Below are 25,770 nucleotides of genomic sequence, written 5' to 3' on the forward strand. Positions count from 1 at the left end.
CATAGAGAATAAAAATGCGTTGCCTTCCTTTATCGATGGTCCTTCAGTTAAAACACTGTGGCAAGCCGGGGTGGGAAGGGTTAGTTCCTGACGGCGAGGAAGGGTCTTCAAGGTGTTATTAGCTGAATGAGAAGTGGCTTTTCTCCATACCTGCCTTCCTCAAATTGCTCCCATGTGCCAGTACCATTTAGTCCAATTGCTATTGAATCAGACTCTCCTGTCTTAACTCTTTATGGGAAGGAGTGTCTAATGTTTTATCAACAATTAACTTACTTCCTACGGGTTAAGTGAGTTAGATGAGGTCCACCTGTTTATTTTATTTTATGGCCACACCCATGGCATGTGGAAGTTCCTGGGCCAGGGACTGAATCCCAGCCACAACTTTGATCTATTCTGCTGTGAAGGCAACACCAGATCCTTTTAACCCCCTGTGCCAGGCCAGGGATCGAACCTGTGCCTGTGCAGCAACCCGAGCCACTGCAGGTGGATTCTTAACCCACTGCACCGTGGTGGGAACTCCAGATGAAGTCCATCTTTAAAAACACCCACAAGACCTCCCTTCAGAAGTGATCAGACGCCACTGCTGGGCAGGTCCAGTCCTCATACTGCTTCCCCAGCATCCATCTGGCTGCCGTCAGGAGGGCAGAGTAAGATTTTCGTGTAGGAAAAATATCTCATTCCTTTTGTTCCTTCTCTTTTCCTTTTAAAGCTTTCAAAGTACTAAGGAGTGACCCCTAAAGGACAACCTTTCCTGCAATTCTAACACAAAGATTCTCATAGTTACCACTCATTCACTGAGCAAATATCTGTTGAACACCTGCTTCCTGCTAGGTGCAGTTTCAGGCATGGAGGATACAGCAGTGAACAAAACAGCTTTTTGGACTTTTAATCTAGAACACGAATAAGCAAATGGTACTTCAGAAGGTGATAAGTGCCAGGCAGAAAAAAAAGCAGTAAAGGTGTGTGCTTGGGGAGATGGCAAAGGTCGGGAGCCAGGGAGCTCAGAGAAGGCCTCCTTAACCGAAGGACATCTGGGCACTAATGCGAGGAAAGTGAGCTATCCTGGCACAAACAAGCTACGTGGATGAAGGGGTAGGATTGTGTTCTGAGGAAGAGGAGGCAAAATGTCCTGAGATCAAAGTGTGCTTACGGATCCGAGGGGGAGAAAGGCCATGTGACTGGGGTGAGGTGGGTGGGAAACGGGCTGGGAGCTAAGATGCAAGAGTCAGGAGTGGGGTCTGTTGTAAGGCTGTCTACACAGCAATCACTGATCCGCTAGGGAGCGGGGTCTGTTGTAAGGCCGTCTACAACGCAATCACTGATCCACTAGGGAGCGGGGTCTGTTGTAAGGCCGTCTACACCGCAATCACTGATCCACTAGGGAGCGGGGTCTGTTGTAAGGCCGTCTACACCGCAATCACTGATCCACTAGGGAGCGGGGTCTGTTGTAAGGCCGTCTACACCGCAATCACTGACCCGCTATGGAAAAGAACACTGATAGGACCTGATTTCTGCTGGAAAAGGATTGCTTCAGCTGCTCTGTGGAAATAAACTGAAGGACAGAAAGAGGAGAAGCCGGGAAACAAAGCAGATGGCGATCTCAGTGATCTACGTAAGAGACACAGGCCTGTAGATGAGGGAGCTAGTGATCAAAGCCGGACTGAGGTTCGATCGCGTGCAGGCGGAAGTGACAGAGTTGCTGAGGGATTAGATGGGAGTGTGAGGGCAAAACGGGTGTCAAGGATAACGCCGGGGATTCTGGCCCAGATAAACTGGAAGGATGGGGTTATTGCTCTGGGGGAGGAAGTCAGTGGGAAAAGCAGATTTCCAGGGGAGAATTAAGAGTCCAGTTTTGGACTTTCCTGATCAAGATGCCGGAGGAGTAAGACATACGACGTGGTGCTCACCTTCTCCCACAAACACACAAAAAAATCCCACCTCCGCGTAGGATGATTCACACAGAACATCTGCTGACCGCGGGCAGAAGACTTCAGACCTGCACAAAGGGCAAGAAACCCTCCACCCAACTGGGGAGAACCAGAGGGAGAGAGAGAGAGAGAGGACACAAAAATGAATCAGAACAGGACCGGCGCTCTGGACAGGGAGCCGTGAAAAAGGAATGGCCCTCACACCCTGGGAAGCCACCTACCCGACAGGGAGATCAGCTGGGACGGAGGGGGAGCCTCAAAGCCTCAGAGAAAAGCTCAGCAGCCGACAGAGGAGGGCAAAGCCCAGAGGGAGCCGCACAGCACCAGCACCCAGGACACCACGGCCGGGGATGTTCGGGCGGCGGCTGGGCACTGAGACCTGGCCTTGGGAGCTCGGTTCCGGGGAGAGGACTAGGGGTGGCTGTGTGGACATGGCCTGAGGGGCTAGAGAGCGGGGTGCCACGGGCTGGGGAGCAGACGCCACAGCAGAGGGAGCTCAGCAGGAGGCCTGGGCCTGCAGGAGAAGCAAGGCGCCATCGATGGGGAGCGAGAGGAGGAGGGGCGGGAGCACCGCAGGAACATCTTTCTCTCCTGCCTCGTTTTTTGCGAGAGATGGTTTTGAGGCTAAGAATTATAGTACGTGTAACCGAAGCTACTAAAGTAACAAAGGGAAACATTTCCGTATGCAAGGAAAATGGGAAGCTTGTTTTCAGTAAAATAAGGGACGAAGAATGGAAATGCATTTTCTTAGAAGGAAAAAAAAAGGTGTTTCTTGCCCGACAGCTGGTTGTTCTGAATGGAAAAGAAAATGAGGAACAGAGAAACACGGGTACGGAAAAATCTGTGGCTGGTTTGCGGAGGAGGAAGCTTGCGTTTTGCAGAGTCAGGATTGGCTGAGATGAGATTGAATTTAATTAAGAAAATGAATTTTAAAGGTAAAAGGGTACAAAACCTGAATTTAATTGTTTCTCTAAGAGGATAAAGTTTTCCTAAAATATTGAACTGCTTTTGGGAGTAGATTGGATGTGTTTCTTTAACGTTTAAGTGACGCGTTACAACCTTTGAGACCTTTTATTGTCCCTTTGGTTAAATGATCGGGTATTTTTCCCACAGTGACCTGTGATCCTATTTGACCAGGTGTTTTGAAACTTTGGTATTTTTGACAAATTTCCCAAACATCAAATTCTAAATGAAGTTCATTGGACCTCTAGCTAACTTTGAGGTTTTCCAAAGGGCCCCTGGATCACCTCAAAATGTTTGTTTTCTTTTCCTTTCAGAGAGTAAGTTTAAACGAACTTGGATTTCTAGCCAAGACAAGAATGACCACACCCTTATCAGCGAGGCAGGCTTCTTCTTGAAATGCCCCCTCCCCCACCTGGAGCCACCTGGCCTCCTCCTTCCTGCCCAACTAGGAAAGTATGTGGCCCACTCCTCACCCCGCCCCTACAGGAACCTTATAAGCCCCCCCGCCAACCGGCAAGTGTATCGCAAGACCCCTCTTTCCCCAACCAATCAGCAGATCAGCAGGTGTATCCTGAGACCCGCCCCCTCTCCCTGGGCTATAAAAACAGACACAACCCTACACCATGGGGTCAGTTCTCTCTGATTATCAGGAAGCTGACCAACTGTGTTAACAGAATGTCTTGTCTTGTCTTCACCTTGACAAAAATAACTTGGGCTTATTTGGTATGTTAAACTATACGGGAGCGTCAAGTACGTGGTGGTAAAACTTCTTAGACGGTATCATATAAGTAAGTGTTATTAACATAGATATTCCAGAAGTTATATGGAAGTCCTGAAATTCTGACATGTTCTGACAAACGATATCAGTCGTAATTGCAGTTATTATCTTAAATTGCTGTGTATCATAGCAGTAACCAACTGTCCTTGTCAATTGCATTGTAATTGGGTCTTTGACTTTTAAGTCTTTTGTCATTTATAAACAGTTATTATTTTACTCTGATGATTTTGCAAAAAGGTTTCTTCTTCAAGAAGATTCACAGAAAGGACTTTTTGACAAGTACGGGTTTCTGCTAATGTTCAGATTATACTGCTGAACTGGGTAAGAAATTAACGAATTTTAATGGAAAACCTGATGGCTTTATAAAGCTGTTAACAGAAGATTCAGATCAAGGATCAGTGACAGAGGACCAAGTGAATTTATGAGCATGGTTATGATTTTGGGTTTTTTTGTCTGGCATATTGCTGGTTTTTAATCTGTGTTTTCCAAACGCACGTGCTGGAGACATGAAAAGGCGATGTGAAAAGGAATGAAAAGAAAAGACTGGCGCCATGGAGTGCTCTAGAAGGTCAGTCTATACAGAGTCTTGTGACTCTCTCATGACCCTTGAGGCAAAACTAATGAGAACAACATCAAAGAATGGCATCTTGAAGACAAGATTGCTGAAGCATCATGTTGCTGATGGAAAACCATCAGCTCTGACATTCTCAGGACTGGAGCCTTGGGGGATTAGTGGGAGAGGTCGTAGATGGCGTGAAGCAAACAACCAACTATGGCCTGGGAGGCTAAAACATTTATGATTACTTTATGTGCTTAGGAATGACTGTGCTAGCATATCTTGCTTCCAATCTGTTTGAAGTAAAATACCGATGCATTCCCTGCACATACAAGGAAGTAGAAAATAGCAAATAAAAACCATGAATTGGCTCAGAGGGTTGCTATTGCCTCTTGAAGGCAGTAGCCCCCTGATCCCCACTCTATTTCTGTGTCTCCTTCTTCTTATTTCTGCGGCACTGCTGACTTCCGGACCTGGGTTGACAAGCAGGCCTCGTCACATAAGGAAATTTAAATTTCATCTCTGTGAGTAGAATTGAAAGATTTATCTTTTCTCTCCCCGTGACACCTCCAGAATCTCTACGGAGACCTCCGTGACACCTCTTAGAGTCCCGGTAGCGTTAACGGGAACAGAAGGAAGGCCACCTGACAGGTGCAGGAGTCTCAAGGCATTTGGAGGAGGTTGAGAATAGAGGAATTTGCCCAAATCCATTATCCAAATCTACAGATATCACAGGTGGCTTTGGTATGGCTTTCCTGGCCTTGTGGTTCTTTAAAGTGCAGTCTGATATTCCTATGAAAAGTTCCAGCACGGCCAATTTAAAAGAGGCGAGGTGGTCCATTAACCAGACTTATTTTGCAAAAAAATTAGTCCTCATTTTGATATATTTGGTAGATATGAGGATAATTGTAGAGAGAAAAATGTCGCTATGTTTCAGTCAATATTAAATTCTACTTTTGTTCATTGAGGTCTGTATAGACTGACAGACTCACTTCCCAAATAGGTCCTTATAAAGTTTGGCTATTAAAAAGACACTAAATGTGTTGCTGAAGTTGATCACAGTAAAAATCTAGCTTTGGATGAAGATCAGATTCACCACGACCTGCAAGCATGAGATTATGCATATACTGGAAAAGACATCTGAGAAAGGACTTCTTACAATCATGTTGGAATGGACCACATCAGGCACCGCTAACAAATCCCTGTGCTGCAAAACATTCGCTCCTTTGGGAGGAAGCTCTTTGATTCATAGTTCTCACCTAAAAAGGGCCTCTCAACCAAGATGAACTGCAACTCCTGTTTCTGACACCCAACCGCAACTGTAACTGAGACCAGCACTACCAGGCCAGGAAAAGAAGGTGAAATCTCAAGTAGACAGCTGACCCAAGACGCCAGACCAGCCTATACCCTGATTACTTTGACAACTGCTCACAATTTTGCTCATGCACCAAATGTATTTCTTGGGCTCAATCATATGCCAGTTTCAAAAACCAAACCAATTGCTGGTTTGAAGCCAATTACTTGTGTCCAGTACCCCCAGTTTGCCTTGGTGATTTCTCCTCTCCAAGGCTCTCATTGGACAGGCCTTAGAAATTTTTATTTTAAAAGAAAATTCTAGCGCTCTGCAAGCTATCGTTACCAGCAATATCACCGAGTGATACGCTCTTGGCATTTTTTGGTTTTTTTTTTTTTAGAGCTGCACTCGTAGCATATGGAGGTTCCCAGGCTGGGGTCAAATCAGAGCTACAGCTGCCAGCCTATACCACAGCCACAGCAACAAGGGATCTGAGCCACATCTGTGACCTACACCACAGCTCACAGCAATGCTGGATCCTTAACCCAATGAGCGAGGCCAGGAATCGAACCCACATCCTCATGGATGCCAATTGGGTTCGTTACCCACTAAGCCACGTCGGGAGCTCCAATATCATTGAGTGATACCCTCTTACATAGCCAATTGGTAATGCCTGTTCTGAGCCTGGCCATAAATTGTCCCATTCATTAGATGTTGAATATTGGGTAGCTCCTAACGGGACCCAGTGGGTTTAGGGAACAAGTTAATGGCCTTGGCTTCCTAAGTTTGGTTAGGAAGATAACATAACTGGTTTTCCTTTGGCTCAAGGTCACCTATGGGTAGCCTTGGAAAAAGCCCCTGTCAATCTGGGATGTCACTCACAGCATGTGAGCAGCTGGTTTCTACCAGTTTTCCAATGGTGTGACCATTTGACGACGCTATTTTTAAACTCATCTGATGACCCATGAAGAGTCAAACTTCTGCCCTGAACAGTCCCATATCCAGTTTAGAGAAAATACTAGGAAAATGGTTTGCTTGAGGAAGATCTTGGCTTAAATCTTTGCCAATGATGTTGTTGGTCCTACCGGCAATTTTAGTTCCAGTCTGTGGAACTTCTAAGGTGATAATTTCTTGCCTTTCACACTGTGTGTCACCTGCTTATACTAGGATAACGATGTCTAAATGACTTGTATCTACAAATCATGTCTATAGTTCTTTATAAAATAATGGTATTACACAAAACACATATGAGGAAAATTGGCTTAACAACCTAGAATTGTCTGTCAGTCTTTGCTGCACATTTTGCTAGTATAATTCCCACCCCTCCACAAAGAACTGGGCTATTAGGCCCTGGCGTCAAGGGACATGAAGGACTCAGGACAGGCGCTCAACCCCTCTGATAGCAAGTGACCACATACTGGATCATCTAATGCTTTCTATTGAAAGATCAATAATCAAACGGGAGACGTTGTGAAATTACTTTTCCTATTTTATGGCAAGACAAAAAAATTTAAACATAAAAGATTTGCTCTGCCTTTCGGCCTCCTCTCTCTCCTTACTGAGGATTGGGTATCTGCATTATGCATTAACCAACCTTCCCCATCAGCAGGAATTCGGGCTCAGCCACAAAGAGCAATATTCTCTCAGCACCAACAAGACAATTCCGTAAAAGATGACATCCCTTCTTGGTCTTGTAAGAGCCCTTGATGATCTGAGATCTGCATTGTGTTAACTGTTAATAAGCAGTCATTTAAAGGATTAAACCCACGCACCTACAGCCAACTAATCTTTGATAAAGGAGACAAGAATAGACAATGGAGAAAAGACAGCTTGTTCAATAAGTGGTGCTGGGAAAACTGGACAGCCACATGGAAAAGAATGAAATTAGAACACTCCCTAACACCATACACAAAAATAAACTCCAAATGCATTAAAGACCTAGATAGAAGACCAGACACTATAAAACTCTTAGAGGAAAACATAGGCCAGATACTCTCTGACATAAATGACAGCAACATCTTCTCAGATCCACCTCTTAAGAGTATTGACAATAAAAACAAACATAAACAAATGGGACCTAAACAAACTTCAAAGTTTCTGCACAGCAAAGGAAACCCTAAACAACACAAGACAACCCACAGAATGGGAGAACATCTTTGCAAGAGAATCCACTGACAAGGGATTAATCTCCAAAATTTATGAACACCTTCTGCAGCTCCATACCAAAAAAACAAACAACCCCATCCAAAAATGGGCAGATCTAAACAGACAGTTCTCCAAAGAAGACATACAGATGGCCAAAAAACACATGAAAAGATGTTCAACATCATTATTAGAGAAATGCAAATCAAAGCCATGATGAGGTACCACCTTACACCAACCAGAATGGCCATCATCCAAAAGTCTACAACCAATAAGTGCTGGAGAGCGTGTGGAGAAAAAGGAACCCTAGTACACTGTTGGTGGGATTGTAAATTGGTGATCCAGCAATCCCACTCCTGGGCATCTATCCAGAGAAAACCACGACTCACAAAGACACATGTACTCCAATGTTCACTGCAGCACTATTTGCAATAGCCAAGACATGGAAACAACCTAAATGTCCATTGACAGAGGAGTGGATCAAGAAGAGGTGGTACATATGCACAGTGGAATATTACTCGGCCGTTAAAAGGAATGAAATACCAGCATTTTTAGCAACATGGATGGACCTAGAAAGTATCATGCTAAGTGAAGTCAGCCATACAATGAGACACCAACATCAAATGGTTTCACTGACATGTGGAATCTGAAAAAAGGACAGACGGAACTTCATCGCAGAACAGAAGCTGACTCACAGACTTTGAAAAACTTATGGTCTCTGGAGGAGACAATTTGGGGGGTGGGGGGATGTGCTTGGGCTGTGAAATTGGATTGTGATGATCATTGTACAACTACAGATGTGATAAATTCATTGAGTAATAAATAAAATAAAATAAAATAAAATAAAGGTAATGGTAAGGAAATGGGAAGAGCTGTGTGTGCTGTTCCCTCCACACTCATCCCCCTCCCTCACCCCCCAGAAGTTCTCCAGGCCACAGCAGGCTCCGTTTTGGACAGTTAACAGGTGTTTTCCATGAGTTTTTACATTTCAATATTACAACATTGTGGAATTTATATGCCTTAACAGTGACCAGAAAGGCTTTGAGAACTAAGATGTCAACCAAGGGCAGTGAAGAACAGGTGGAAAAAAGATACTGGAGATCAAGTTCATGTCACTTGCACCTACCGAGTCTAGCTCACTCAGTAAACTGGTTACATCTGCATGCTTCTCCTACTTTAACAGAATGAGATGCAGGCACAATTTGAAAATGCTTTTTATTGTGGCAAAATATGCAGAACATAAAATTTATCATCTCAGTCATTTTAAGTGAGCAGTTCAGTGGCATAATCAACTATCTACCTGTACTGCCATCCCCGCTCTTCATTTCCAGAACTTTGACAACCTCCCGAACTGAAGCTCTGTACCCGTGAACCGCTAACTCCCCATCCCGCCCTCCCCGCAGCCCTGAACTATTCTACATTCTGTCATTAAGAATTTGCCTATTCTCAATCCCTCACAGAAGCGGAATCATATAATATTTGTCCTTTTGTGTCTGGCTTATTTCACTTAGCATAATGTTTTCAAGATTCATCTATGTTGCAGCATGTATTAGAATTTCATCTCTTTCTATGATGGAATAATATTCATTGTATGTACATATCACATTTTGTGTATCCATTTATCTGTGGATGGACATTTGGTTTATTTCCACCGTTTGGCTATTGCGAATACTACTACTATGAACACTGGTGGACAAAATCATGTTCCAGCCCCTGCTTTCAATTAATTCTTTTGGCTGTATGTCTAGGAGCAGAATGGCTGGATCATATGATAAATCCATGTTTTTTGAGCCACTGCAGTCACAGTGGCTGCATCCTGTTGAGCCACAACAGGAGCTCCTGTCTTGTTTTCTTTATGGCACATTTCACAACACTACATATTTGATTATCATCTGTTCTCCCAACACCACTGGAACATAAGCTTTATGAGGACAGGAACTCAGCACCAATGAAAGAATGAATGGATACCTTGGGAAAAAACAGAGTCCCTCTTCATTTAAGCATGCATCAAACTACTATTTATTAAGACATTACTGTAGACTAGGCACATGTTGTAAACACAACGGACATTAGGCACAGAGCTTGTTAAATGGTTGTATAAATCTAAAATATAAAATTAGAGTTTTTAAAAGGAGTGGGTGGGTGAGTCCCCTAGAGGACAAGTCCAGATCGGAAGCCTTAAGGAAAAATCACCAGCTATTGCTCCATGCGTCATGATAGGAAGTAACCTTGTCTTGACAATTAGATTATATCTCCAAGGCCCACGAAACCGGGGTTCAGTGAAGCTAGCAATTTTCTAGGGATCTTCTAATGGAGGTGGGAGACACACTCCCTCGTGAAGGGCAGTTCCTTCGCCCTTGCACAGGCACAGTGCTGGCCGGCGGCGCCCAGGACAGCCTGTAGGACCAGCTCAGGACTGCGCACCCCGCAAAGACTACGGTCAGTTCCGGGACCTATGCTTGCCTTGCCCTCTATTTTCACTGGGCAAAAGGCCAGAGGTGCTGCCCCAGGTATAGCACCCACCTCTCTGCAACTGCGAGATGTGGGCTGGAGCTCGAGGGCGCCGCCTCAGTCACCACAGCGCCCCTGCATGGAGGACAGCAAGGGCAAAATGGGCAGGCCTGGGGTGCAGCCGGGGCTTACCTCAAGTGTGCAGTACGCGAGCGGGTAGTAACAGCTTCCCGGAGAGGGAGAAGCCAAAGGATCCCGCCATAAATGTTCCTTAATGAGGGAGTGAGTGGGGAAAGAGGAGAGCCCTTCCAGCTGGGTGAGGAGGGCTGCGGAGAGAGGAGCCCCCGGCGATGCTTTGCCTCCAGGCCCCCACGGACTGTGCGGGCGGTGGCGGGTTACTGGGGACCTCAGGGCGTGGGGAGAGGACTCGGCGAATCAGGAAGCAGCTTGGACGGCGAGCAGGGGAGGGGTTAAGGTTGGGAGGTGCTCCGGGGCGGGGCTACAGGGCGCTAGGGGGCGGGGTTACGGCTGGGAGGGGCGTGGGGGCGGGGCTACAGGGAGGGAAAGGGCGGGGTTACGGTAGGAAGGGGAAGGGGCGCGGCTACAGGGCGGGAAGGGGCGGGGTTACGAGCGGCGTCAGCGGTCTGCGCAGGGGCAGAAGGGGGCGACGGGGACCTCCGAGTGCGCAGAGCCCCGCGCGGAGCCCCACCCAGAGCGGTGCGGGCCAGCGCCTGGCGTGCACACCCAGCGTGGTGGCGGGGCGGCGAGGGCACCGTGGGGCCCGGGGCCTGCAGCCCAGCCTCACGCCGCCTATCGGGGCGACTACGGGTACGGGGCACTGCTGCGCCGGAAGCATCCTGCTGCTGCTCGTCCTCTACTTCAAATTCCAGCGGCTCCGCAGCCCCGCTTCGCCGGGCGCCTCCTGCTCATCGTTAGCCTCCGCCACCTGCTGCCTTCCGTTCTCGCGGCCGCGGTGGCTTTCGCGCCCCACAGAGGGGCGGCGCGGATGGTGCGTGAGACGGCTTCATCAGCAGCCTGTCGGGTGAGTGCCGGCGGAGACCGCCTGCTCCTGCGCCCCGACCTAGAGGCTGTGCTCTCCTGACCTCGCCTCCCCCGCCTCACTTCATCTGCTCCCAGACCTCACTCCCTCCACTCGTCCTCCTCGCTCGCTGATCTCCGCCCCTCCCCGTGCTTCCAGGCCCCTCGCCCACCCAGACCCCAGCCTGCTGCCGCAGCTCCTCAATCACCTGCTGGGGAGCTCATCTCACTTGTCTGCGTTCACCTCCTGATTTAATTCAATAGGGCCCGAGACAGTGGTTTTGACACTTTTGAGGAAAGAAACGAGAGGGTGAAGTCAAGAACTTCAAGAAAAAAAGTGGTAGTATTTGTGAAACTTGGAGAGGGTGATGAGAAGTGATTTAATTCATATATTATTTTGCTAAAATGAGAGGTAGAAATCTGACATAGCAGCAATGTGTAAATTTTTTTTTAAGTGCTCATTATCAGTTGTAAACCTTTGCTTTCTAGGAAGTGAAATAGTTTTATTCAGGTCTTCAGAATGCAAATTGTGCTCTATAAGCTATTTTTACTATATTTTCCTCCTTATAGGTTCCACCACACCAAAATATAAGGTGAGATTGCAAAAGTGGCTCAGAGAACCCCTACTGAAATGGACAGATAATTAGCTATGCAGCCAGTAGATTTCATTAAACTAGAACTTGATCGTTAATTGAAATTTTTTTAAAAACTACTCTTAATCCTATTGAAGATTTAAATCTCACTGAGATTGACATTTCAAAGGACGAGCTACCCAACGTGTCGTTGAAGATGTGATTTTTCCAAGCTTGGGAAAGAAACTATTTTTGTGTGTGTGCTCCAGAAGTTTCATTTATACAAAGATTTGAAATAGAAATGTATATTTCTCAGGTCGTAAGTTTCCTTTTAAAAAGTCCTGAAATCCCTAATAATTTATTACTGCTTTTATCTTAGCAGGTTTAGAAGAGCAAAATCTTTGTAGCATTATCAAAATATTGATAATCACTAACCTATGTGGTAACAAACTCAAATATTATGTGTGTTATGATTCCTTTATACATACATATATATATATTTTTTTTCTTTTTTCCCTTTTTATAGCTGCACCTGTGGCATGTGGAAGTTCCCAGGTTAGGGGTTGAATCAGAGCTGCAGCTGCCAGCCTATGTCACAGCCAGGCAATACTGGATCCAAGCCTCATCTGCGACCAGCACCACAGCTTGCAGCAGTGCCAGATCCTTAACCCACTGAGCCAGGCCAGGGATTGAATCCGCATCCTCACAGGCACTATGTCCAGCTCTTAACCTGCTGAGCCACAATGGGAAGCCCTCTTTTTTTATATTTTGCAGGAAACAAGAAAATGTCATAGAAATCATAATTTCACTTATTTGATGGCCTCAGTGATTCTGATATTCTAATAATACCAACCCTTTCCCAATAAACATTAATCTGAGAACTTCAACTATATAAGACTTGAAACCTGGGAGGAAGCTATAGGTGTGTGTAGGTGTTGCTATAGATGCAGTAGATTGCACTCTTTATATTAATTTCTGATGCCTGCCGGCAGTGTTCAGGCAGAGCTGAGGTTTAAAGAGGGCCGTTCAGGCAGAGCCTAACATGTCCTCAGTGGCAGATACTGGGTCACAGACGTGAAAGTTCTGATCTACAAGAAAGACTTTGTGCTGATAAATTCTGCTTCTATTCCAGCTCCATGCCCGGGAGCTTGGAGACGAGTATATTGGGGTCTTTATTGGTACCAACGTCCCCCTCTTCCTTGTCCCCCTCTTCCTCATCTGTTCCATCTTGCAGCCCCACCCTGATGTGTCTCCTCATCTTTTCCATCCTTTTTCTCTCTCTCATCATCCCTGCTCTGGTCCTACCCCAATCAGAAGAAATTTTCTAAGCCAACTAGAAAATTGTTGTGGCTCGCTGGTAACAAACCTGACTAGTATCCATGAGGATGCAGGTTCAGTCCCTGGCCTCGATCACTGGGTTAAGGATCCAGCGTTGCCGTGAGCTGTGGTGTAGACTGGCAGCTGCAGCTCCAATTTGACCCCTACCCTGGGGACTTCCATATGCCACGGGTGCAGTTCTAAAAAGCAAAAAAAAAAAAAAAAAAAGGCATTTTAACATACAGACCCAGGCCTTTACCTTTTTTACTTACATCTAAAAAATACACGGATGAGGATTTGTATACATGCATTTTCCTTTCGATAGACCAGTTGTTTCATGTACCTAAATATTTTTAAATGCTACTTGTTTTATTGAAATTAATCCTTTTGTAATTATCTGAGCGGCGAAGTCAATTGAAATAGTCCCATGTTGCTACCATGAGATCCTAAAGGCAGGTGGGATAAAGAAAAGCCTTCCATTCATCTGTCCTAGAATCACCCGTAGACCGTATCGGCCGTAGAAATACTCCTCATCATGACAGTGTGCACAGAGTACGTAGTCGGTGTCCATAAACATAGTGGAGCCACAAGTTCCTTTAATTTCACAGTTGTGTGTCATTCAAATGCTTAGCAAAAGTTACGAAATTATGTCAGTTTTTCTTTATTCTTGTTGGATGTTATTATGTCCATTCTTCATTGTTGAATTGCCTGATTTGGTGAAATGGCTATCTTTTGTTCATTTTCAGGAAATTAGGAAACGTGAGGAAGCATTTAAGGACTTGATTTAGTAGAGGTTTATGTCCTAATTACACGTCTGGCTCCATTGGTTGTACTTGCTGTTGCCTGAAGTTACTTTCTCTCAATACTGTTGACCACTGTGTTCTTTCTTGAATTTTCTGCTTTCAGAGAAGGGTTCCAGTCACAAAAGCACGTGTGACACGTTGTGACATTCGCTGCTAAGATGAAACGCCGACGTGAGATCCACATACTTGCTGTAGTGTTCTCAGGTGTGATTGGATGTACTTCAGCAGGGTTTTATGCTGCTGACCTGTAAGGAAAAAAAGATACTAAAAAGGGTAACAAACACCCAGGACCTGCACCCTCGGTACTCTGGGGTGATCTGGAACAGTGCAAGGAGCGGTTTCATTCCAGCATCTTCGCACCTCATCTGAGCCCTCAGCCTAGCCTCATGCACATTTCCTTCCCTGGAAGTTGTCACCAGATGTCTGATGTTCCAGGATGGCCAGCAGTCTCCCAGCAGAGTTTGATGTGATCGTGTTAGGGACCGGTTTGCCTGAATCCATCCTTGCAGCCGCGTGTTCCAGAAGTGGTCGTCGGGTTCTGCATCTCGATTCAAGAAGTTACTATGGAGGAAACTGGGCTAGTTTCAGCTTTTCAGGATTGCTCTCCTGGGTGAAGGAATATCAGCAAAACGGTGACCCTGAGGAAGAAAGTCCTGCTTCATGGCAAGACCTGATCCATGAAACAGAAGAAGCCATCGCTCTTCAAAGGAAGGATGAAACCATTCAACACCCAGAAGTTTTTTGTTACGCCAGTCAGGATGTGGATGACAGCCCTGAAGAGATTGATGTTCTGCAGAAAAATCTTTCCTGGCTGGCACCTGGCACCCTCATTAAACCTCAGGACTCTGCAAGCTTGTCTGGAGAAACACCCTCGTACGTCACTGGCTCTGAAACGCCTGCCAGAGACACTCCAGAAAATGGTGGAGAAATGACTGATAGAGCGGAAACCCTGGTGACGGAAGACTATGGTGGGGGTGAAACCTGTAAACACACAGTTTCAGGTGGCGCTAAAGACGGCGTCAGACCTGTATTGGAAGACCACAGCGATCCGCCAAAGAGAAAGAGGATTACCTACGCTCAAATAGTGAAAGAAAGCAGGAGGTTTAATATTGATTTGGTATCAAAACTGCTTTATTCTCAGGGATTGCTGATTGATCTTTTAATCAAATCCAATGTTAGTCGTTACGCAGAATTTAAAAATGTCACCAGGATTCTTGTGTTTCGAGAAGGCAAAGTGGAACAGGTGCCTTGCTCGCGAGCAGACGTCTTTAATAGCAAAGCGCTCACTATGGTTGAAAAGAGGGTGCTGATGAAATTTCTTACATTTTGTTTAGACTATGAGCGTCATCCTGATGAATACCAAGATTTCACGCAGTGCTCATTTTCCGAGTACTTAAAAGCCAAAAAATTAACCCCCAGCCTCCAACATTTTGTCCTGCACTCAATCGCAATGACCTCGGAGTCGTCTTGCACTACAATAGATGGCCTTAAAGCCACCAAAAACTTTCTTCAGTGTCTTGGACGGTTTGGCAACACTCCCTTTTTATTCCCCTTGTATGGCCAAGGAGAAGTGCCCCAGTGTTTCTGCAGGATGTGTGCGGTTTTCGGTGGAATCTATTGTCTTCGTCATAAAGTGCAATGCCTTGTAGTTGACAAAGAATCCGGAAGATGTAAGGCCATCATAGATCACTTGGGTCAGAGAATAAACGCGACCTATTTCATCGTGGAGGATAGTTACCTTTCCGAGGAGACATGCTCCCGTGTGCGGTACAAGCAGATCTCCCGGGCCGTGCTGATCACGGACGGCTCGGTGCTGAGGGCAGATTCCGAGCCGCCGATCTCCGTCCTGATGGTGCCTCCGGCGGAGCCGGGAGCGAGCGCCGTCCGCGTCACCGAACTGGGTTCTTCCACCAGGACCTGCATGAAGGACACCTGGCTGGTGCATCTGACCTGTTCGTCTTCCAGAACAGCAAGAGAAGACTTGGAGTCGGTGGTGAAGCAGTTATTCACCCCGTACGCTGACCCAGAAATAGACCAGGAAGAGCTTCGGAAGCCAAGGCTCCTGTGGGCCCTTTATTTTAACATGAGAGATTCCTCCGGCGTCGGCAGAAGCGCGTATAACCGGCTGCCTTCCAACGTGTACGTCTGTGCCGGGCCCGACGCGGGGCTGGGCAGTGAACTCGCCGTCAAGCAGGCCGAAACGCTCTTCCAGGAGCTCTTTCCAAGTGAGGAATTCTGCCCCCCGCCGCCACATCCGGAAGACGTTTACTTCGATGGTGGCGACAAGCAGCCAGCACCCCCGGGAGCCGAGAATGGCATCACGGCCACCCTAGACTTCTCTGGGGAGAGCAAACCCGCAGAAAGCCCAGGAACACACCTTCAAAGTTAGGAAAAAAGCAACCTGGAAATGCTACTTTGGGCCTTTGTCCTAGCATCAGAATAGTTCTCCTTGAAGGAGCGTTTTCTCTGTGCGTAAGGGAAGTGATTCTGTCATGAATGCTTCGTGGAGCTTCTCTGCAGTTCTCTGGAGAGGTTCAGGCGTCAGGTGTCTTTGTCAGTCGCTGGGTAACTGATTTATGGTTGTTGGACCTCGTTTTGTTTCAGGATGGGCACCATGACCCAGGATCTGAAACAGGGTTACCGTGATTTTCTTGGGAGTATGGCTGAGGGTTCCATCTTAGCAGTGGTGCTTCAAGGAAGGAGATGGGCTTCAGATTTTATTATTGGCTACAGAACAGTAACATCTAAAGGATGCTTCAGTTACTTTTGTAGCTGTTACAGTTGCTACCGCCTCAAAGAGTGAAACATACAGAGGGCATTATGTGGCTCTTTTGTTCATAATAAAAACATAGACGTGGTGGCAGCGTTTGCAACTAATGCAAGTGCCAATATGACCAATAGGTCTGTCTGTAATTGTTGGGAGAATAGCTTTGCCTGGTTCTTGGTTTGTGAAGGTGGCAGTGTGATTCTCCTACTTGAGGGACCCTGGTAACCAGTAAGGTTGCCCCTGCAGTCTTCAACATTGCGCAAGAGTCAGAGTTCAGTCAGTAGTCAGCTCTTTCTTGGAAGGTTCAGGCCAAGGAAAATCTAGGGCAAGAGATTAGTTCTGGTGTAATACTTTAGGAAATTTCTGCAGAGCACTGCCCTGGCACCTCAAAGCAAAGAACTTCTCAGTAATCCAGCCTAAAAGGAAAAACAACTTGCTCTAGGAAAAGATATTTCAGCCGCCGGTCCTTAGATCCTGAAGGAGAAACTGAATGGAGCGGTTTTCACTGGGGATTACAGATGGTTTTTGAAATCTGTCAGTGGATTTCCCAGGGGTTCTCAGTGCAGGTGGCCCTCAGCACCTTCTGGGCTCCCCGCTTTGATCAGCAGCACGGCGGGAGGGTTGACCACGCCTCTTTGGTGGAGCCCACCCCCCAGACCAGGACTTAACCCCCTGTGGAATCAGCGTCTGCCTCTCAGCTGTTCTCGAGGGGATGGAAGCATTTTTTTTCCAGAGCCACCACAAGTCACAAAGCTGGTTGTCCGCCAGCGGTGGCAGAGCCCGAGGAGCTGTTAGAGGAGTGAACGGCCTTCCCTTCCAGCCCCCAGTCCCCCGGGGGACGGTAATCCTGTGGGAAGCGAGCCCTTTAGTCCCGGTCTTTGTCCTGGAGGAGCATTTACCGTGGATTTAGCGTCCTCTCTCCTTGCAGCTGCTCAGCAGCCCTGGGAGGCAGGTACATTTCTGAAGAGGAAGGAAAGACTTCATAACTCTTTTTTTTTTTTTGGCTTTTCTAGGGCTGCTCCTGCAGCATATGGAGGTTCCCAGGCTAGGGGTCGAATCAGAGCTGTGGCCACCGGCCTACGTCAGGTGCCAGATCCTTAACCCACTGAGCAAGGCCAGGAATCGAACCTGAAACCTCATGGTTCCTAGTCGGATTCATTAACCACTGCGCCACGTCAGGAACTCCAAGACTTCCTAACTCTTGAGTCTGGTGTGTGTGTGGAAGGGCCACACTGGAACACAGGCTCTCATGATTTCAAAACCTTTCCAGTGAGTGCCAGCTGTTAGGAGGGGGGGGTGCTTTGGGGGAGCAGGAGGAGATGGTCACGGAGGCAGGCTGGCGGTGCTCGGGAAGCAGGCAGACATCCCAGCTTATTGTTGAGGCAGCAAAGTATGAAAATAAAGATTGATTTAACATGTAGCACCATGCTACCAATCTTGTTGAAGCAGAATTTGTCTGAATTTGAACAAAATAAGGCCTTTCAATGTATCTTTTGAGCTGAACATTGTGTTTTAAAGAGTAACTGGTGTTACTAGGTCAAAATTTACTCGGAATAGTCTTGCTGCTCTTCTGTCTGTGAGGAAAATGAAACAAGAAGGAGTTAAATACTTTGCAGCTTTACTGAAAGAGGAGACCTCACGAATTGATGTTACTATATATAGATATTGAATACAGCAAGGTGTATTATTGGGTGGATGCTAAGCTTTAAACCTATCAAAACCAGCGAAATGTCTGAAATAGACCTAAAAATGAGTTGTTAAAATAAAAAAGAATGTAAGATGCTAAGTAAAATGGAGATCGGTAACTTGGACCTATTGAAAAACGTTTCAACATCATGAATGTTTTTATTCATAAGAATTTGAGAAGAATGGTGAGGAGTTGCCAAAAATGGTAGAACCAAAGATAAAGAAACCAGAAAAAAAAAAAGTGTTCAGTAAATTAAGGGACTTAAAAACAAAATGCATAAATTCCTTTCCTACTTGAACACAAATCGAAATTGAAAAAAAGTTGTCATCAATAAAAAGCATTTAAAAAGCAGGGACTATTATAACCTAGTATAATTTTCTGACACGTTGGAATTTTACCCTTATGGGCTTGTTGGTGAACTTTTTCAAAAGTTCAAAGAATGGTGTCTATTTATATATGAGAGGGATAATATGTTAATGTTTGCTTTTTGAGACTAACCTGGCCTTAATACTAGAAGTCAAATGTTTTGAAAAGGGTCTCATTCTGAACAAATGCAAAATATTAGCAAATGAGACACAACATAAAAATAATTATTTACTGTGACTCAGAATTATAAGTTGGTGTTTAACAGAATAACCATTAAATCAGTATCAACAGAACAAAATAGTAAAAATCCAAAGTATTAACTATATATACCTTTAAAAATATTAGTAAAATTTACTCATTTTTATTATCTCTAGTAATGATTTTGTTGGTTTCTCATTGTAATAAGTTATTACTTACACCCAAGAACTAGCATCATTCCTCTTAGGAAAACATATAGGAAACATTTCTCAAGCAGAAATTAATAATCCTGGCACCATTTTTATTGATATATGGTTGAAAAAGCTTGTTGTAAGAAAACCTTAATAAACATTCATAAATGAGAAAGGAAAGAAAGCATGAGTGGTTTCTATTCATGTGGCTTTTTAATTAGTGAAACTTGTGGTATTTTAAATGTCCTGAAAAGACTTATTCAGGGAGTTGCTGACTCCAGCAGTGACAAACTACGGTTTAACGTGTTTGGGTATTAATATATATCAGCCGTTTAAAGACAGTTCTACAACTCCCTTGGGGTACATTAAGGAAGGGGTTTATCTAGAAGCAGATGGAAAGCAATGCATCCTCGTGTGATGAGAAAGAAGTAAATGGGGAATCTGAACTCCAAAGTTGTAGTCCTCACTTGACTTCTCACCGGTCGTCTAATCTTGGGAAAATCATGCTTGGCTTCCATTTCACCGTCTATAAAATAGAAAGAATGCTTTGCAGAAATTACATGAGGACTAAATTAATGTAAATGAAGTCATACCCAAAGGACTGGCCCTAAAGGGACTTTAACGTGTAGCTTTGCTGCACTCCCCGAACCCTCCAAAGGGATGCTTGAAGTAATTGCACAGACTTGTGATAAATTACTGAGGAAAATACACAAGCAGAGATAGGTCTTTTTAACTTGAGGAAAAAGAGAGTCTTGCACTTCAGCTTGTTGAGACATGCTGTTAAGCAGTCTTGCTATGTACACTATGGTGTTGAGTAGAAAGTTTAAGAATAATAAGCCAATGAGGAAAATAATTATACTGGTGGAAAGAGTCGCTGGACATCAGTATGAAAAAAGAAATTAGATGCAATTCACATATGATGACAGTTCTTTCCACATAGAATAAGTAAAAGGTAAAATAAAAAAAGAGTACAATTGTCACCGCAATTTCCTTTTTTTTTTTTTTTTTGCTTTTTAGGGCCACACCCATGGCTTATGAAGTTCCCAGGCTAGGGGTCTAATCAGAGCTGCAGCTGCCGGCCTACACCACAGCCACAGCAACTCGGAATCCGAGCCCGTCTGCGACCTACACCACAGCTCATGGCAATGCCAGATCCCTTACCCACTGAGCAAGGCCAGGGATCTAACCTGCATCTTCGTGGGTACTTGTCAGATTTGTTTCCGCCGCCCCACGGTGGGGACTCCCTCACCCCAATCAGTTTGCAAAGGAAAGTTTATGGCAATGAAAAATACTCAACTAAGAAAAATGTAAAAGGTATACTAAATAGGAAGAAGCCAGAAGAAGAGATGGGATGAAAGCTATTTGCCTTACACAGGATAAAGTACTCAGTATTTTTTAAAAGGTGGATTCAAATCTATAAGGCTCTGTGCTCTTTACTGGGCAAATTGATGAAAGGATCTAGTTCAGATGAGAAGATACAAATAAAAGTTAATTCTTTGAATGATAGTCAGGTTTCCTAATATTAAATGCATAAACTAAAGCAAGGTTGATTTAGTTCATGCAGTTATATTAGCAAAAGAATTTTTAATTGAATGTATCTTTATACAAGTAGCATTATTATATGAGTAGTTTTTTGAAGAACTATTTAGGAGAATATAATAAGAACTCTATAATCAGTCTGTCTTGATAGATCTAACTCACTTTGAGTAGCATATGCCCAGGAAAATGTTTTAAAAGAAAAATAAAGGTATTTGTGTAAAGGTATTTCCTGCATTTCATTCATTTGAGTTAAAAAAAAAAAAAGCCCGGGAGTTCCCATCGTGGCGCAGTGGTTAACGAATCCGACTAGGAACCATGAGATTGGCGGGTTCGGCCCCTGCCCTTGCTTGGTGGGTTAACGATCCATCATTGCCATGAGCTGTGGTGTAGGTTGCAGACATGGCTCGGATCCCGCATGGCTGTGGCTCTGGCATAGGCCGGTGGCTACCAGCTTCGATTCGACCCCTAGCCTGGGAACCTCCATGTGCCACAGGAGTGGCCCAAGAAACAGCAAAAAAACAAAAAAACAAAACAAAACAAAAAAGCCCCCTAATCAGAAATTGGATGAGTCAATTTTCATGTTTTGCTGTTGCTATCATAGACTGTTATATAGCCATTAAATAATATTGGTATATGTAAAACTGTATGGAAAAACAGTTACATGAGACTCAAAAGTGTTAGAACATAAATTATTGTATTTACTGATTGTGTAAAAATTTAAGTCTACATTGGAAAGAATCAGAAGTAAATATTGTAATTAATTGGAGTCTAACATTAAGAGCTTTTTTTTTCTGTAAAATACTGATGTGTGCAATAAGAAAGATGAAATGGTAAAAAGGTTTACTGTTGAGAAAGAGAGATACATATATATTTGTATACACACACACACACATATATTAGTGTTAAAAGATAATCTCCAAAAACGTGAACAGAGGAGTTCCCGTCGCGTGGCTCAGCGGTTAATGAATCCGACTAGGAACGATGAGGTTGCAGGTTCGATCCCTGGCCTTGCTCAGTGGGTTAAGGACCCGGCGTTGCCGTGAGCTGGGGTGTAGGTTACAGACACAGCTCGGATCCCGCATTGCTGTGGCTCTGGCGTAGGCCAGTGGCCACAGCTGTGATTAGACCCTAGCCTGGGAACCTCCATATGCCGAGGGAGCGGCCCTAGAAAAGGCAGAAAGACAAACAAAAAAAAAACCATGAACAAAGTTTTCCAACTCTTGATGGGAATGAATTATTGGTCAAGATGGATTTTGTATTTTTGTGTGTTTTCTCTGTTGCCCAGCATTAAGCAATGAGGTATACTCTGGGTGTTTGCCCAGGAGTGGAATTGTTGGATCACATAATACTGCTGTAGTTTTTGAAGAAACCTCCATACTGCTCTCCAAGGTGGTTGTACCTGCTGACATTCCCACCAGCAGTGAAGGAGGGTTCTCTTTCCTCCACACCCTCTCTGGCATTTACTGTAGACTTTTCCATGATGGCCATGCTGACTGGTGTGAAGGTACCTGCACCCCAGCGTTCATTGCAGCACTGTTTACAACAGCCAAGACTTTGACGCAGCCTAGATGTCCATCCACAGAGAAAGGGATAAGTAGGATGTAGTACATATATGTGCTGGAGTACTACTCGGCCATAAAAAAGAATGAAATTATGCCATTTGCTGCAACATGGATGGACACAGGGATTATCATACTAAGTGAAGTAACTCAGAGAAAGACACATGAGATCAATAATATGTGGAGTCTAATTTAAAATGATATAAAAGAACTTATCCACAAAACAGACTCAAGTTTTTTTGTTTTCTTTTTTTGCTATTTAGGGCCACACTTGTAGCACATGGAGGTTCCCAGGATAGGAGTCCAATTGGAGCTACAGCTGTTGGCCTACACCACAGCTCACAGCAACGCTGGATCCTCAACCCATAGAGCGAGGCCAGGGATCCAACTGCATCCTTATGGATACTAGTGGGGTTTGATAACCGCTGAGCCACGATGGGAACTCCCCAGACTCAAAGATTTTGAAACAAAGGGTATGGTCACCAAAAGGGAGAAACGGTGGAGGGGTAGATCGGGAAGTTGGGATTGGCATATACCCACCCACTACTGTGTATAAAATCAATTGATAGCAAGGACCTAGTGTACGGCTCAGGGAAATCAGTGATAGAATCTGAAAAATAATGGACATACATGCACGTATGTGCTGATTGACTTTGCTGTACACCTGAAACTAACACAACATCATAAGTCACCTGAACTGACTGCAATAAAATGTATTTTTTTAAAAAAAGCAAAAGGGGGAGTTCCCATTGTGGTGCAATGGAAACGAATTCAACTAGTATCCATGCGGATGTGGGTTTGATCCCTGGCCTCATTCAGTTAGTTAGGGATCTGGCGTTGCCTTGAGCTGTGGGGCAGGTTTGTAGGTTGCAGGCGTGGCTCGGATCCTGTATTGTGGCTGTGGCTTAGGCTGGCAACTACAGCTTCTATTCCACCCCTAGCCTGGGAACTTCCATGTGCTGAAGGTGCGGCCCTAAAAAGCAAAAAAGGGGAAAAAAAAAAAAAGAAGGTGTATTTTGACAATGGATGGATATATAGGTAAATAGGCATTTTTTAAGGGAAATCTCAGAAATGGAAAAAATAGAAACGACATTGATGCATTTCAAGACATCTGCATGAAGACATTGTATGCTAATTACAGTGTGGTCCCCAATCCAAAAGCACTCTATTTGGGATTCTCGAAGGCCAGAGAAATGAGGTTGGGTTTGGACTGGGAGAAGTGGCTATGCCTGGGTCTGAGAAGTGTTGTCAGGGAGTTTGGTGCTCAGGACAGATTTCAGGACAGGATGCTGGCAGACCCTCGTCCGCCTGAGATCCAAATCAAGGTGACGTGATTCAGCCGAACATCAATTCTGGGTTGTTTTAGAATTTGCATTATTCTAGGGATTAGAAATAGAAAAATAAATAAGACAGACCCTCTGTACCTGAACCTCCATCTGTTAGAGGACACATGTTTTATTTAAATGAGGATTTAAAATGTTCTCTAGCCATCATACTCCCCATTATAACCACCTCTTAGCCCACAAAAGAAAAGGGAAATAAAGAGAAATCTACTGTGGGATGCATGGCATCATTTTAAAGTAGTGCCGAGATTTTTATTATGTAGTTGGAAACAAGTACCTTAATAAAATTAAAAGGTAGATCAGTTAGTATTTTCTGAAATTTATTTAACATGCAGTTAATTAAGAGGTTTCTGACATTAGTAGAAGCTCTCTGTCTGGCCTGGGGAGGAGAGAGAGATTGGGTCCCAGGAGCCCAAGGCATCAAGGGCACAAGGAGTAGGAAGTATAAAGAAATCACAGTGCCATCATAACCTTTCAAAAGCAAAAACTTCTGATTAGAACTGGTTTAAGCTGCCTTTGTCTTGGCAAGACAGGTGGAAGTTGCACTTTTATTGTGTTGAAGTAGTTGCTTTCTATGGACTCTTAAGTCAGTATTTTTACTGACAAAGGGGCACTGTTTCCAGTACAGTTTTAATCTAACCGGATGTGTTCAGAGCAGGGGACATAATACCTTCAGCTTCTATAAGGCGTGAACAAAGAAGCTGGGCGATTCAACTGAGAGAATTTGACTTCAACGCTGAGTGTTAGGACAGAAGTTCTGCTATAGCATTTGTAGGAATACAGCTTTTTCTCCTGACAATTACATACATTTTTTAATATGAACCTCAGGACAACTATGTAAGGTGAGAAACAGGTATTTGTATCCATTTTACAGATAAGACTTGGAGGAATTAAGTGACTTGCCTGGACTCTTTCCTAGTAAGTGTTCAGACCCATTAATTAGATTTGAAATGTAATTAATTATTACATTATTAATTATTTTTATTTGTCTTTTTTAGGGCCGCACCCATGGCATTTGGAGGTTCCCAAGCTTAGGACTCAAACTGGAGCTGCAGCTGCCAGCCTACACAACAGCCACAGCAGCTCGGAATCTGAGCCACAGCTGCGACCTGCAGCACAGCTCATGGCAATTCCAGAATCCTTAATCCACTGAGCAAGGCCAGGAATCGAACCACATCCTCATGAATCCTAGTGGGGTCTGTTACCGCTGGGAACTCCTGCTGTTGTTTTCTTTTTTGGCTGCCCCATGGCAGATGGAGTTCCAGGCCAGGAATCAGATCTGGGACACAGGTGACCCAGGTGACAATGCTAGATCTTTAACCCACTGTGCTGGGCTGGGGATGGAACCTGCATCCCAGAGCTCCCAAGACATTGCCGGTCCTGTTGCACCACTGCAGGAACTCCTCATACTAGCTTTTTAAAATCAAACACACAGGAATGAACAGACTTGGGGCATTTTGACCCAACAATACCTGTTCTAAGCACTTATTCTATTCTGATTGGTCTAGAGTCTAGGCCATTGAAGCTATGCAATGTCGACATCTAGTGGCCAAATTGGGGAAATGACTTGGTTCTCAAACTCACTCATTGACCCATATTTAAGCTCCAGAAATTTGGCAAAAGGCACAACTCTTGTGCCTCCTGCCAAATTTCTACCATTTACAGCAGTGTTGCTCCCAGATACTCAAACATTCAGTAGTAATAATAATGATATTAGCATTTTACTAACTACATTTATATTCTCATTTAATACACACAGGATGAGACAGCATTTTGGTACAATTATTCCTGTTTTGCTTGTGAGCAAATTGGGATTCAGAGATGTTTATTTTCCCAGAGTCATGATAGTTATATTTAAAAATTGGAAAATTTGGAATTGAATCCAGGACATTAGCCTCAAAAACTTTTCTCTATCAAACATTTCATCTCATTTCATAATTTTTTATTTCTTGGTTTATAATTCATCTTTGTTTTTTTTCATTACCTAGCCTGGTCCCTGGCATATTTTGTGTGCATGCTGTATGCTAGTTGATAAACATCATAATAGTGCATAACCATCAAGTTATATCACAAAGAAATTTACTGGACTCAAACTGGTGCCTGGAGTTAACATTCGAATACCTCCTCTCACATCCATGCTTTTATCCGCACTGTATCATTGGCCTTGAGACATCCTTACCCTTGCCGACTTGATAAACACCCCCCATTCATCAATTCAATAGTTTTCTCTTAAAATTTTCCACAGGAGTTCCCATGGTGTCACAGTAACGAACCCAAC

At 44.5% G+C, this 25,770-nt stretch overlaps 1 protein-coding gene across 1 annotated transcript; it reads left to right on the forward strand.

The window, feature by feature from the left end:
* The first annotated feature begins 10,774 nt into the window (after positions 1-10,774).
* CHML (CHM like Rab escort protein) lies at positions 10,775-17,611 on the forward strand. Its single transcript, XM_047755202.1, has 2 exons — positions 10,775-11,154; positions 13,946-17,611. Exon 2 carries the CDS (start codon positions 14,279-14,281, stop codon positions 16,229-16,231), a length of 1,953 nt encoding a protein of 650 aa, XP_047611158.1. The 5' UTR covers positions 10,775-11,154; positions 13,946-14,278; the 3' UTR covers positions 16,232-17,611.
* The last annotated feature ends 8,159 nt before the right edge of the window (positions 17,612-25,770 follow it).

This window comes from Phacochoerus africanus, chromosome 12 (genome assembly GCF_016906955.1).
Source record: "Phacochoerus africanus isolate WHEZ1 chromosome 12, ROS_Pafr_v1, whole genome shotgun sequence".
Taxonomy (NCBI): Eukaryota; Metazoa; Chordata; class Mammalia; order Artiodactyla; family Suidae; genus Phacochoerus; species Phacochoerus africanus.